At 40.2% G+C, this 13,207-nt stretch overlaps 1 protein-coding gene across 2 annotated transcripts in view; it reads left to right on the forward strand.

Moving 5' to 3' along the window:
* Window positions 1-13,207, forward strand: part of LOC111872513 (eukaryotic translation initiation factor 4 gamma 2) — a 47,813-nt gene that overhangs the window by 19,508 nt on the left and 15,098 nt on the right. For both annotated transcript variants that reach the window (XM_023866510.1, XM_033754719.1), the window contains 5 exons: window positions 1,330-1,508; window positions 4,109-4,261; window positions 5,613-5,752; window positions 6,117-6,285; window positions 7,540-7,692. In XM_023866510.1, coding sequence (XP_023722278.1) covers window positions 1,330-1,508; window positions 4,109-4,261; window positions 5,613-5,752; window positions 6,117-6,285; window positions 7,540-7,692 — 794 coding nt within the window. The remainder of the gene's footprint in view (window positions 1-1,329; window positions 1,509-4,108; window positions 4,262-5,612; window positions 5,753-6,116; window positions 6,286-7,539; window positions 7,693-13,207) is intronic.

Consider the following 13,207-nt stretch of genomic DNA (forward strand, 5'->3'; position numbering starts at 1 on the left):
AAGGGCCCCCACATGTACCTCTGAACATTATGATTTAGTATGATTTTGCTGTACAGAAAGGGAATAAAAACTATGCATCCCATTGTTATGTGTTTTTTAGGAATAGAGTTGTTGCAGGTTGCACAAGAAAAACCTTGGATACTACCTTCATATGATTTTACGCTTGCAATTTATTCGTGTCTATAAAGACTACATGCATACAATACAGTTGCAATGGTAATGTAATGGTATTCTATGTATGTACTGATAATGAACAATCACATTGTAATAGTAGTTTCCGCAAGTATTGATATGTCATTCTGAAGATAGTCACTCTAACCGAAACATATTGTGACATGTTGACCCCTACCTCCCCAGCGGCACGTGGCAGTAACGTATCGCTGCGTAATAGGCAAGTCATCACCCCGCCACTCTCCCCGCGGTGACGTGCCGAGCGGAACCGAAGTGGTCCGAGCGGAGCCAAAGTTAGCGGAGTCCCCGCATCCTGGCAGCTATGCAACGCGTGGTGACGCGGAACCGCTTCCTACTGTGACGTAGCACACAACAGGCACCACTGCGGCTATATAAGGGAACTGCACAGCAGCCTGCGAGTTGAGTTGTAACGTGGCCATCACCGAAGATAGTTCCGAGTAAGCCTATGAGCGAGGGTGTTATCAACAGTTCTCCAGTCAGCCGACTACAGTTGGAGTATAGCAGCCGTCGCGGAAAGAAGAACTGGACGTGTGTGTGATTGTGTAATCGGGAGTGTGTGATGCAGTGATACATAGCTCCCCTACTGTAAACGTGTAGACTACTGAAGACAGAGTGAACTGATTTGCGCATAGGGTTATAAAGTGTGAAACCCTGCAGCAGTGTAAACAGATTAATGCGGTTAGGGTTATAAAGTGTGAAACCCCGCAACTGTGTTATAATTAATTGTAGCCCTTACTTGTAGGTCGTTGAATAAACCAATTAACGATCTCTACGGCGTATTCAGTAACGAAACACGTTACAATATCGAGGATGAGAGATTAAAAAGGAGAAAAAACATTTATCAATCATACTGGTTGGAGATGATAATCAATTTGTGAATTTCTGTTACTTCTTTCACTGCCACTATTCATGGTTCATCTCTGCTTGATGGTATTTGTACTCTCAGTTCTCTACTATTTTACTTTTCTCTCTTTCTCATTTTTAAGTAATTTTTGTTATGAAAATGGGTCTTTGCAAATTTTCTTCAAAAATGTACATATCAGTTCCACTAGTTTTTTAATTAAAATATTCAAGAAATAATGATTTAAGAACCTTTCAATTTCCATTCTTTATCATGGGCTTCTCTTTGTGATATAGATTTGGCGGAAATGGTTTCCAGTCCAACTTTCGCCCTGGTAGTAGTCAGTCACGGCCACATCAGCAGCAGACTTTCTATCCTGGAGCTTCTAATGGCAATAGACAGAACTTCAATCAGAACCACAGCAAACAGAACCACAATGTCAACAACGCCCAACAGCAACAAAACTTCAGTAACTGTAAGTATGTTACAGCTCTTACAGTACACAATACAGTTTGTCTCATTTTTTAGGCATTCCTTGTTTTTGGTACCTGAGGAAGAAAGTGGTATAGGAGTGTCACCATATTTCATTTCATCATTTCCATATATTTTCCCCAAAATTTTTTGATTAAAACCTTCTCCACTCCTTGGTTTATGCTTTGGAATTGTGAATGTGCCCAAGCATGGAAAACATATTTGGCCAATCCATAAAAATTAAAATTACTTTAGTAAGGCTGGTTATAATGGAGCCTTCACTTGGTGTCATTCCATGCCAAAGCAGCGTATCATTTGATGTTACTAACTTGGATTTGAGTGAAATTTTGTAAGCCTGTGGAATTTGATGATTATGTGATATATATGGCGTTTTTCCTTTCTTTATCAGTTTCTAAGGTGCTGAATTTTGAAATATTAATTTTTCCTTAACCTTTATCAGACGAACGTCATCATATGATGATGTTAAAAGTTAGGGCAGCTGGCCGAACGACATCATATGATGTCGCGGATTCCACGCATGTAAGGTTTTTTAAAATTAAATTAAAAATATAAATTGTTGTTTTATTTACATGATTTTTGGTCACCACCTTTATAAGGAGACAGCCTTCCCTCATGCGTGATCTAATGTAATCTACCGATGTCATATGGCCGAACGACCTCACATGATTTCGCGCATTGCACGTGTGTAAAGATTTTTTTAAAATTAAACTTAAAATTAAATTTTTGCTCTACTTACGTGATATACATTCGCCATCTTCATGAGGAAACAGCCTTCCCTCCTGCGTCATCTATGGTAATGTGGCCTTCGAGCTGTTTCTCAATTTCAGCATCTTCCATACGACGTCTTCGTGTGGCTATGGTGAACTATACGACTCTCTAGCAGTGAATGGTTTACTGCCAGCACAAAATCTCTGTGTGCTTAGACCATGACCAGAAGCCATAAATCATAACCTCACACCCACACATTCAAAAATCTCATTCACGTCTTGGCTGAACTCAATATCTGCTTCAAACATGCTAGATGATGTCATGGGTGGCTAACCTTATATTGCGATATTTCAAAATCATTACAAAAACAATGGTTTGACTGCAATGAATGAATGAATGACTGATCTGGCAACACCATATTCCGAGAATGTACTCCTGTGTCTTTCTAACAGATATTACACAGCGAGCGATTTCAGACGCCCACAGTCCTGCATAGCGACATGTCCCATACGATAAATAAGCTTCAACAAGAGATAGCATTGTATGTGAGGTCGCCATGAAGGACTTACACTGCTAAAACGCATGGTGCAGAAAATGTATTATACTGCTGGAATGCATGGTGCAGAAAATGTATGAATTTCGGGATTTTTTTTTTTTTATTGGAATCAGTGTAAAAATTTTTTATAGATATTAAAATCTGTAAATTAGAATATCTGATTCTATATTCTTTCTAGATTAAAGGAGCGTTCATTTCGTTCGTTTATCATAAAAAATGTAGAAATCACACCATTTTTAGAAACATGCTTACAATTTCATTGCTCTAGAAGGGCGGGCATTTAAATAAACTCCGTCCAGCTGCCCCTGCCGGAAATTAAATGGCCTGTCCGATAAAGGTTAATTCTCCTGGACTGTAATCCACTAAACTGCATACAACTCTGGTTTTAATTATGGGATTGCTTATTTGTGTACTCTGGAGGATTGTGTTATCCAAGTGTCCACGAGAGACTTATCAAAGGACTGCCCCTGTAAAAGGTAGTTGGAAAATTCTCAAAGAGAATGGAGTTGTGAGGAGGTGAGTCAGAGTTGAACTCCCAGAGTTGTGAGACAGTACTTGGAACAAAGGATGACTGCTGGCGAGGGCCCGTAGCAGTTTACCTGACTGACTGAAGGCAGCAGTCTAATCTTAGAGGCAGTGTAGGGCATAGTGTATGTGGATGGGAAGCAGAAATTGCTGTGAAGTATTGGTCAGTGCTGTCTGGTAATAAGTCACCAAATGGTAAGACAGTTAAGTTGCAACCTGAGGTCAGATGAATATAGGATAGTAGAGACATGAGGCCAGCACAGTGCAGATGTGTATCCAATGCGGACAGAAACAGACTTGAAATAGTCTACGCTGCAAATCATGAGTTAGTTCATTCCATGCAGATACCAGAAGAGTACAGTGCCATTATTGAGCTGTGGTGTTAAGGTGATATAGTGAGTGGACGAAATACAGACGTTAATGGCTGCTGACAGTGAGATGGCAACTGCTCCAAACAGTATTATTCATTGACATTGATGATTGCCTGCATTATTGATGAACTTGCTGCCTCTATCCTAAGTAGGTGCCATTGAAATGTTGGTAAAGATCTGTCAGAAGTCCATAATCTTCATAGTCCATAAAAATCTCCCATTATCATGTTCGTGGTGTTATGTGAGAATCAATTTCAGGCACATATAAATTGAGCCACAGTCCTGATTGCCCCTCTCAGCACACAGGACAGGCGATTCATATGCACGAAACAGCAACAAATGTTTGAATGAGTAGCAGATTTAGGTTTTATTAGTGGATATCTGGTTTTGGTACATTTTGTATGCAGTATTATATGTTTTCAGCTGGGAACAAGGAGCTACCGCCTCGTTTCAAGAATAAGATTATGTTGGCACAACAACAAGGTCAAGGCAATCTTGAGGATGTTTCTTTGAGACCTGCCCCCATGTCCATGATGTTCAAACCAACCAATACTAAGCCAGTGTTGCTCAATCCAGGTATGCAAAAAGATAAACTTTTTTGTTCTTTCATTTGCTTTGGTTTTAGTGGCCATCTTTGTCCTGAAAAGCCAAGAAATTATTCATTGCCATGTTTAATAGTGCGTATGAAACTTCAGGCATAATTAACCAATACTGAAATGCCTGCTGGCTGGCCACGAATTGAAGGCTGTATTGAAAGCAGGTTACAAGGGAACGAAAGCTGAACTGTAAGCCCATCAAAAAAGGACAATGGCCATAATGAAGGCCGGAATGGAAGAAGTGAAGTCTTTAATGGAGCATCAGGAAGTTGCTAAAGAAGAGTCTGAAGTGGAAACTATTGAAGCACTGGAGGACTGGCCTCTTAGCCATAGGGTGGCACCAGAGAAATTGACCAAGGGCATTTGTGGGTCCCAGAAGAAGTGGGCTACAGCCCACAGACAATCCGCCATGCCAGTCCTGCCCAGTGTGTAGCACATGGTCTGATGATTGAAAAGAGATGACGGTTGGGCCCAGAATGCAACAGTGGAATTAAGGACTAAGGTTCAAGATGGCAGCTGTCTCAGATGAAGTAGAGGATGAAACAGGAGACAAGCGCTACACCTCGGAAGTGTGAAGACATTATATGAGGCCCTCACACAACTAGTATTGGAGGCTGTTAAGTGAGCAGTAGGGATTTCTATCAGGTTGTGGAAAATGAGTGAATGAACATTGTGGAGGTCAGTCAGTTGAACTGAGTAGAGTAGAGTAGAGTAGAGAGTCGTTCAGTGAGTTGGTTGGTGAGCCATTCAGTCAGAGGTCTGTTTGTTTGAAGGTTTGTTAGAAGCTGGTAGGTGAGGTTGCATATAGTTCAGGAACCCAGAGGCGAGGGAATGTCCACTGTTGGAAGCCGCTGCCAAGGAACAATTTGTGAAGACATGACTGTGGACACTAGTGTGGAATTGTAAAGTGTAGCCTCATGCTGTATCAGAGTGTCCAATAAAATTGACCATCAATCCAAAACCCATCTGTAGTCATACTGATATATATGACAATATTTAAATGTGGTAACAATGAATAATCTCTTCTGTGTGTGTGTGTTTATGTGCTTGCTTGGTGTTATGTTGCCAGCTATTTTGACATTTAGAGTTGAATTTTAGTTCTTACTTCCAGAAGCCTGTCTTGTAACTGTGATGATAAATAGCTACTACTTCATTCACAGTTTCCACCAGAAGATTCTTTGAGACCTACTAAAGGGTGAAAATGGCTGAGTTTGTAGCACATTATGCATTCTACCTGTAGTAAACCACAAACTGCTTGCATTTTATGTTTTGACAGGTGGGTCATTCTGTTTGATTTGGATGTTGAATGCAGATGTTAACAAATATTACAGGTCGCCCCACTGGTTTGATGAGCGAACCACTAATGGCTCCACCTCAGCTGAAGCCAAGCCCTCCACTGCTGCATAAAGAGGCCCCAATACTCATTAAACAGGCCTCACTTGACAAGAACAAAGGGGGAAAGAAAGACAAGGTATGTGTTTACACTGAAGTTGGAAATTATTTTTAGTCTTCAAAGTAACATTGTAGTTTAATGTGGTATCTGTGTAAAAGTATCTGTCATGAGCACAGGGTCTTAGACATAAATATGACTTCTCTATAACATTTTCGTTTTAGTAGGCCAAATGAATAATGTGCATATTACTGCTCTTGCCTGCTTTATATTGGAGAACTTTTGCAACAGTGATGATGTCTACTGCTTCATTCGCGGTTTCCACCGGACGGTTTGTGAGAACCAGATGAAGGTTGAAGGCGTCTGAGTTGAACCAAGAGAGTATTTTCACAGCACACCTGATTAGCTATTGCTCTGTTTTGTAAAGCCACTTTTGTGATTTTAGGGCCCCAGCAAAGAAGACATCCTTAAGAAGATAGAATCACTTATGGAAGAGTACCTTCGATCTGGTAATGTGCAGGATGCCCTCAGCTCATACCGGGAACAGAAGATACCTGACAGATTTGTTCGCTATGTTCTACTTGCCATCATGACACAGACCTTGGACAAAAATGGTAAAGTAATTATCAGTGGTGAAACTTGTGCAGGCAGCTGGAGGAATGTCAAAGAATGTAATGAGCAAGGATATAACATTCACAAGCATAATGTGACTGTAAACAGTAAAATTTGTGGTGGAAGTCTTATGACATTGGACCTGTTGAGAAAGTAGTGATGTTAGAAGTCTCTGAGAAGGTTAGACAGGGTTAAACTCTTGTGTATGTTATGATTTAGAGACATGGAGATTGTATTTGTCGTAGGAGTAATGGCAACTGCTTTCATGTGGGAATTATGCTAGTGCAGATTGTATGCAGACATAAACTACTAATTGTGCATTTGTAATTTTTTCCACCCTTTGTATGCACATGGAAGCTTTTAAAGAAATGGTGCCTTGTAAATTATTCCAGTAGCATATGTTTTTAAATGTTACATTTTGGGCTAGATTTAGAAACTGGATGATATAGTTGAAACATTCAGGGTTTCTACTCGGTGGCTGTATGGAATGATGAAGGTTATAGTTGTTTGAGCTTCATCTTACATAGCTTTTCTGAGACCTGAAATTTCTTTCCTCTAGAGAAAAGAAGCATTCCTTTTGTGTTTAAGTTGAATCTTCAGCTATTGTTTACTTTTGTGGATTGAAGAAAGTACTGTACCGAGCCCTTGACCCTGTTACGAATTGATCTCTGCTTGCTCAATCATGCAGCCTACAGCCTGATTGCTATACTGACTGGGAGGTATGTTTCGACTACTTTTGATTGCATAAGTTGTGTACTGTGAAGATATTATTTGGAATGCTCTCTGTTCACTAATGAACTTCCTTCAACCTTGAATGAATTTCTTTTATGCTTGAAGGATAGGAGCCAGGATAGGCAGTATAGTGACTGGCTATAGGCTGGATGACCGAGGGGTTGGAGTTCAAGTCCCAGTAGGGTCAAGAATTTTCTCTTCTCTACTTCATCCAGACCAGCTCTGGGGTCCACCCAACCTCCTATCCAATGGGAACAAGGGGCTCTTTCCCCAGAGGTAAAGTGACTGCGGTGTGAAGCTGACTGCTCACCTCCAGCTAGTGCTGACATCAAGTAAATGTGGATCTGTACATCCACTCCGACATACACCTTCATGGCATAGTGCTTATTTAGTTAAGCACAGGGACTACTTTACCCTTACTCAGAAAGGCTATCAGCTGCATGATATTGGCAAATTGTTGATACATTTATTTATTGTGGCCATCTGAAACCAGCCCATAAACATGTTGTGATTATTCATTGCAGACGCAGACCGTGAGCTGGCAGGTAATTTGATCATAGAATTAAAGAAGGAATCGCTTGTGACTTCTGCTCATTTCCTGGAGAGTTTCCGTGAACTTGTTTCACATGTGGCTGAAAAGGATCAGGAGATTCCACGCATATATTCTCATGTTGCAGGTGAGTGGACCGTCTTTACTGCTCTATCCCATTCTTCTACAGAATTTGAATTTAAAATCTGGAAAAGAAAAGTCCTAACGAAGTCTGGCATGATGTTAGTTATTGTCTGTAATCTTCCTGGCTTCTCCTTGCTTTAGCGTTGATGGATTTCTAACACAGATTGTAGGATGAAAAGGCCAATGTAGGAGACCACAGTCTGTTATGTTTCACACTGTGGATATAAAATTTAGTGGCCACCTCCATAATGTATTCAATTCTGATGGCTTTTAGGATGTAGCAGAGCGTGACTGGTTGGGACCTTTGTATTCATGCAGTTGCTTATTAGGGAATTGAAAGGCATGCAGAATTATTCTGGCACATGCCTGCATAATGGAACAAACATGTAGAAATTATCATTTCAACTACCATGTATACTGGTGTATGAGACTGATGCAAAGACGATCACACATTTTCAATTAAAAGTTTAAGTTTTGGGCTTTTTTTTTTGCCAAATAAGACGTCTATAACAATTTTTTATACTAAATGCACTCAAATCCTGCAAAATCAAGATTTTAACACTGAACAGGACATCCTATTTGCACGTTTATTTCTTGGGTCTTGTACCATCATTCTTGTTACGTAATATCCTTTGACAGCATCATAATTGTTGGAGGAAACAGGTGATACTTCTAACTTGAAACAAACCTCATATTACCTTCTGTTAGATTGAGTTATGGTGGGGTCTGGGTATTACAGTAATGTTGTTAGCCTTTGTACAATATAACCTAGTATGCAGGAGTAATTACCCGAGATTGTCATGACAACTGACCATCATATTCATAAGGTCTACATACACACACCAGGAGCCTGCCAGGCATGGGGCATACATGATAACTACATCATTATTTCAAGTGCTACATACCGACACCTATTCAGCTTCATAAGTAATGCAAACAAAAATCCCTACACAGTGGTGTCTGGATAAAGAGCCGACAGCCCTCAAGCAGAATATTGAAAAATTCTAACTAAATTTTAACTAGACTTTCTTGGTTTTTAATTGATTTTCATAGAGCCCATTATTTTAAATTAGGATATATCACATTCATTGATAGAAGAAGTGGGATATACCACACAGTGAAACAGTTTTTGGCAAAAGGACTGATGATGGCCATATATGGCTGAAACATGTTGTGAAAGTGAACAGGAGATGGAGGAAATAGATAAGTTACATCGTGGAGGGAGGTATAGTTTGTGGCCATCTGTAGTACAGTATTTAATAACTATTAACAGGGTTGTCTGGATTGCCGGTTTGCTGTGATGTTTGTTTAGGCTATGTCGACTGTTTCAAATGGTTTCAAGTTCATCCTGATGACTGCAGATCTCACAGTTGTGGTGAGGTTATCCCTACAGACATTATTTTAAATTTCTGTACCAAACATGAGGTTCAGTTAGGTAATTATGGTAGGGTTAAAAAGATGCATAGCATGTAAGGTTCATGGCCCATAGTTTTGGAGGGCTTGAGCTTAAAATATAGTCTTGTACATCAGTAACTTCTTCCCCCACTCTTGTCTTACTGAAGCTGTGATGATGCTATATTCTTAACATTCGTGGTTTCCACCAGAAGGTTTTTGTGACCTTGTGAAGGCTGGAAGTGTCTGAGCTTCAATTTTTCCAGTTGGTAAATTCTATGCAGTCTGAAATATTTTTGTATTTTTGCTTTGGTTGAGGACCTTTACAGTGTTCACTCCACATTTTCTTTATATTGGTACTAAAAGTAGGAAAGTATATTTTCCTGGACAAGGAAAAATTCCATTTTGCAAGTTTTTAATGAAGCATCTTTGGGTATCTGCATTAAGTAATATGAAGTTACAGAAACCCTCAGCATAGATGTGAAGAACAGTAAAAGTAAGGAGACTTTTTAAGGCATTGTCACATGTGGAATATGAAATTTGCTTAAGTAATTGTTGCAGCAAATTAAGCTTGTAAAATGTTCATAGTAATGAACTTTTATTGCAGGAAGCCACTCAGGCTGAAAGTAGTACATTGTAAATGTCAAATGTGTGGCTTGACTGGTTTATAAAACATGATGCATGGAATGTGTGTGTTGAATGTGGAAATTTTCGTGCAGACAGTAGTGCATGGTAGGGATCCTGCCTGGTACTCTACAAGGTTATGTGCCAGCATATTTCTGTATCTAATGAAATGGCTGTTTTGCAAACCATGTCCTAGCACAACCTTTGGTGTGTACCCATGTGGAGAGAGCAAAAAATGTTTCATTCAGAGATACTGGGTTTTCGGACTTTGTCCATCGTCCAGATTCTAAATAACTTAGAAAAACACAAATGTTTCATTGTATTGCCTTATTGTTCTCATGGTGGTGAGAAAATAAATCACCAATTATTGGAAAATATGCTATGCCAAGGTGTTTTAGAAAGTGTGTGTTCAGTGTAGTTATCAAAAAGTAAATGAAGTTATGTTACTGATGTACAATTTAGTATTTTGAAATAATGAAAGTGGTTGTATTAGGACAATCTCTGAAACAGGGCCCAGGCATAAAGAAGCCAAAAATGTTCAATTGAAAAGGTGGATAGGAAGTGACCCATGTGAACTGCATTCACAGTGGTAAGCCATGAATATCTGAAAGGAAAGAATTGTTGAAATGCTTGCCATGGTACAAGCCTACATCCAGAATATGGGGAGCATTGATAGAAATGATTGTCAGCTCCACATTTATACAAAATCCAGGGATTGGCTGAGAAAATATTAAAAGATGTTGAGGTATATTCTTGACACAGCCTATTTCAGTGTTCATTGCATATTAGAAAATGGTGAAAAGCCTGAAGAACTGGACTTTGTCATCAGTTCAGGAGAAAGTTTGGCAGTCAGTTACAACAGTCTCATGTGTCTTTCCAAGAAACAAATCCAAAAAACAGTTGGTACCATTGTCCTGACCTAACAACAGGCGAAGAAGACTATATTGGTGCTTTTTTTATGTTGGAGAAATTAGAGGGCACTAAATAGTATTTCCTATAGCACGTTACTACACTTGCTACGCAGAATTGAATTTATGATAGGTATGTTGGTTATCTTTTTCTAATTACCAGAGCCAAAGCGGCTCATCCTTCCTTTGCCGTCGGTAATAGTCGGCGTTCAACAATGGCAACACTGTACAGCGCGGAATAAAGAAAGCTAATACATGTTCGTGAAAAGCATCAAGCATATCACCAGAATGTATAGCAGCCAAGATCTTGGATGCCAATGGGCCCTTAGCAAATCCATATAGAATTTGCAAAATCTGCGCCGTAGAAATACAGAACGCAGGTGCCATAAGTCGCAGATGTACTAAAGCTCGTAGGAACTCAATAAGCTCGGATACAATGAGTCCGTCAGTAAGATGAAGACTTTCGAGCATTTTGTGTACAGGATTAGGCAAGTTCACAAAACGGAGAGAGCCTCCCAAAGTACTCGAATCACAATTAACCACCGGAGGTACCACCTGGCTAGGGGATAGTGGCTGCTCCTGAGAAGGTAAACACGTATCAGGAGTGAGATTAGGGGCAGTCAAATGCGTTCCGCTCTGAAGGTCGGACGGAGCGGCACCCTGAACCTTAAGAAAGGAAACAGCAGCAGGCTGATCCCCTGAAGGGTGACTCTTCTGCAAGGAATCTACCTGCGCAATCATACGTGGTGTGTTCAAAAAATGACGGGAATTTCCGTATTTTGGAAAAAATATTTATTCATTCGTCTACATTAATGTTGTCGCCTTCAAAATAGTCCCCATTCGATATTATGCACTTACGCCAGCGCTTCTTCCAATCATCGAAACACTTCTCAAACTCGATTTTTGGGATAGCCTTTAGCTCTTTCAGCGATGCGCTTTTAATGTCATCTATGCTTGTAAAACGACGGCCCTTTAAGGTTCTCTTTATTTTTGGAAATAGGAAAAAGTCACACGGAGCCATGTCTGGCGAATATGGAGGCTGGGGCATCGTTACAGTATTGTTTTTGGCCAAGAATTCACGAACAAGCAACGAAGTGTGAGCAGGTGCATTATCGTGGTGCAAAAGCCATGAATTGTTTTTCCACAAATCCGGGCGTTTTTTTCGGATTGCCTCACGCAAACGGCGTTGAACTTTCAGGTAGTACTCCTTATTGACCGTTTGACCTTGAGGCAAGAATTCATGATGCACTATGCCATTAAAATTGAAGAACACAGTAAGCATAACCTTCACGTTCGAACGCACTTGTCGAGCCTTTTTCGGTCTTGGCGATCCAGGATGCTTCCACTGAGACGATTGAGCCTTAGTTTCAACGTCATATCCGTAAACCCATGTTTCGTCACCTGTTATAACACGTTTCAGTAATTCTGCATCATCGTTGACTTCCTTTAGTGATTCCTGAGCAACTTCCATTCGCCGCTGTTTTTGTTCAAAATTCAGCAATTTTGGAACAAATTTTGCTGCCACGCGTTTCATACCCAAAACATTCGAAAAAATTTCATGGCATGAGCCAATCGATATGCCAACATCATCAGCGACTTCTCTGATTGTGATTCGGCGATCATTCATAATCATTGCTTTCACTTTTTCCACGTTTTCATCGGTTGTTGATGTGCTGGGGCGTCCGGGGCGCTCGTCATCTGCAACGTCTTCACGGCCATCTTGGAAACGCTTATACCACTCGTAAACTCTTGTTTTACTCATAACAGACTCACCATAGGCCTTTGTTAACATTTCACACACTTTGTAACACTTTATTTCATTTTTTACGCAAAATTTGATACAAATTCTTTGATCCATTTCTTTTAACAAACGAAAATCGCCAAGCTCATAAAAACACGTCTAACCTTAGCGGCTGCCACAGACAAAGTAAGCAATGAATACAGCTGAAAATTTTATTGTACTTCAGGGGCATGTATACCAACATAATAAAAAAAAAATTTTGACAATTGGACTCTCCAAACCCGCGAAATTTTAAAATTCCCGTTATTTCCTGAACACACTTCGTATACTGCATATATTGGTGTATTGGAAATTTACCATGTCCGCCCGCACATCTGGTGCGAGTTTGCCCAACTGCAATAGATGACGTAGCCGGGTACTGATATGTCGCAACCGATGGAGGTAACGAGGAACATCAAGACCAATGGAAGAACAGTCTGTGTTCTCCACCAAATTCTTAATCTGCTGAAAACGATGATGGCAAAATGTTACCACTTTATTAGGGGCCAGGAAGATATCAGAATTAGTACACGCGCCAGGGTTTTCTTCTACTTCGCGTGACTTAACGGAAAAGAGATCGCAAATCCGCAACATTTAAACCTTTCGTATTTATACCACGGACCTCCAACTCATACGCTAACTCATCCTTGTGCAAAAATTCGGGTACGATAATTTGTGGTTCCATAATGCTACTAACGAAATGGACACGAAACAATTATAATAACAAGAGCATAACAACCAGGTCACGTTCCATATAGCCTACCCAAGTGTCCTACACAAACCGAACCACCATAGCAGGGCAACCCACGCTAGGA

Source organism: Cryptotermes secundus, unplaced genomic scaffold (assembly GCF_002891405.2).
Source record: "Cryptotermes secundus unplaced genomic scaffold, Csec_1.0 scaffold537, whole genome shotgun sequence".
Classification (NCBI taxonomy): Eukaryota; Metazoa; Arthropoda; class Insecta; order Blattodea; family Kalotermitidae; genus Cryptotermes; species Cryptotermes secundus.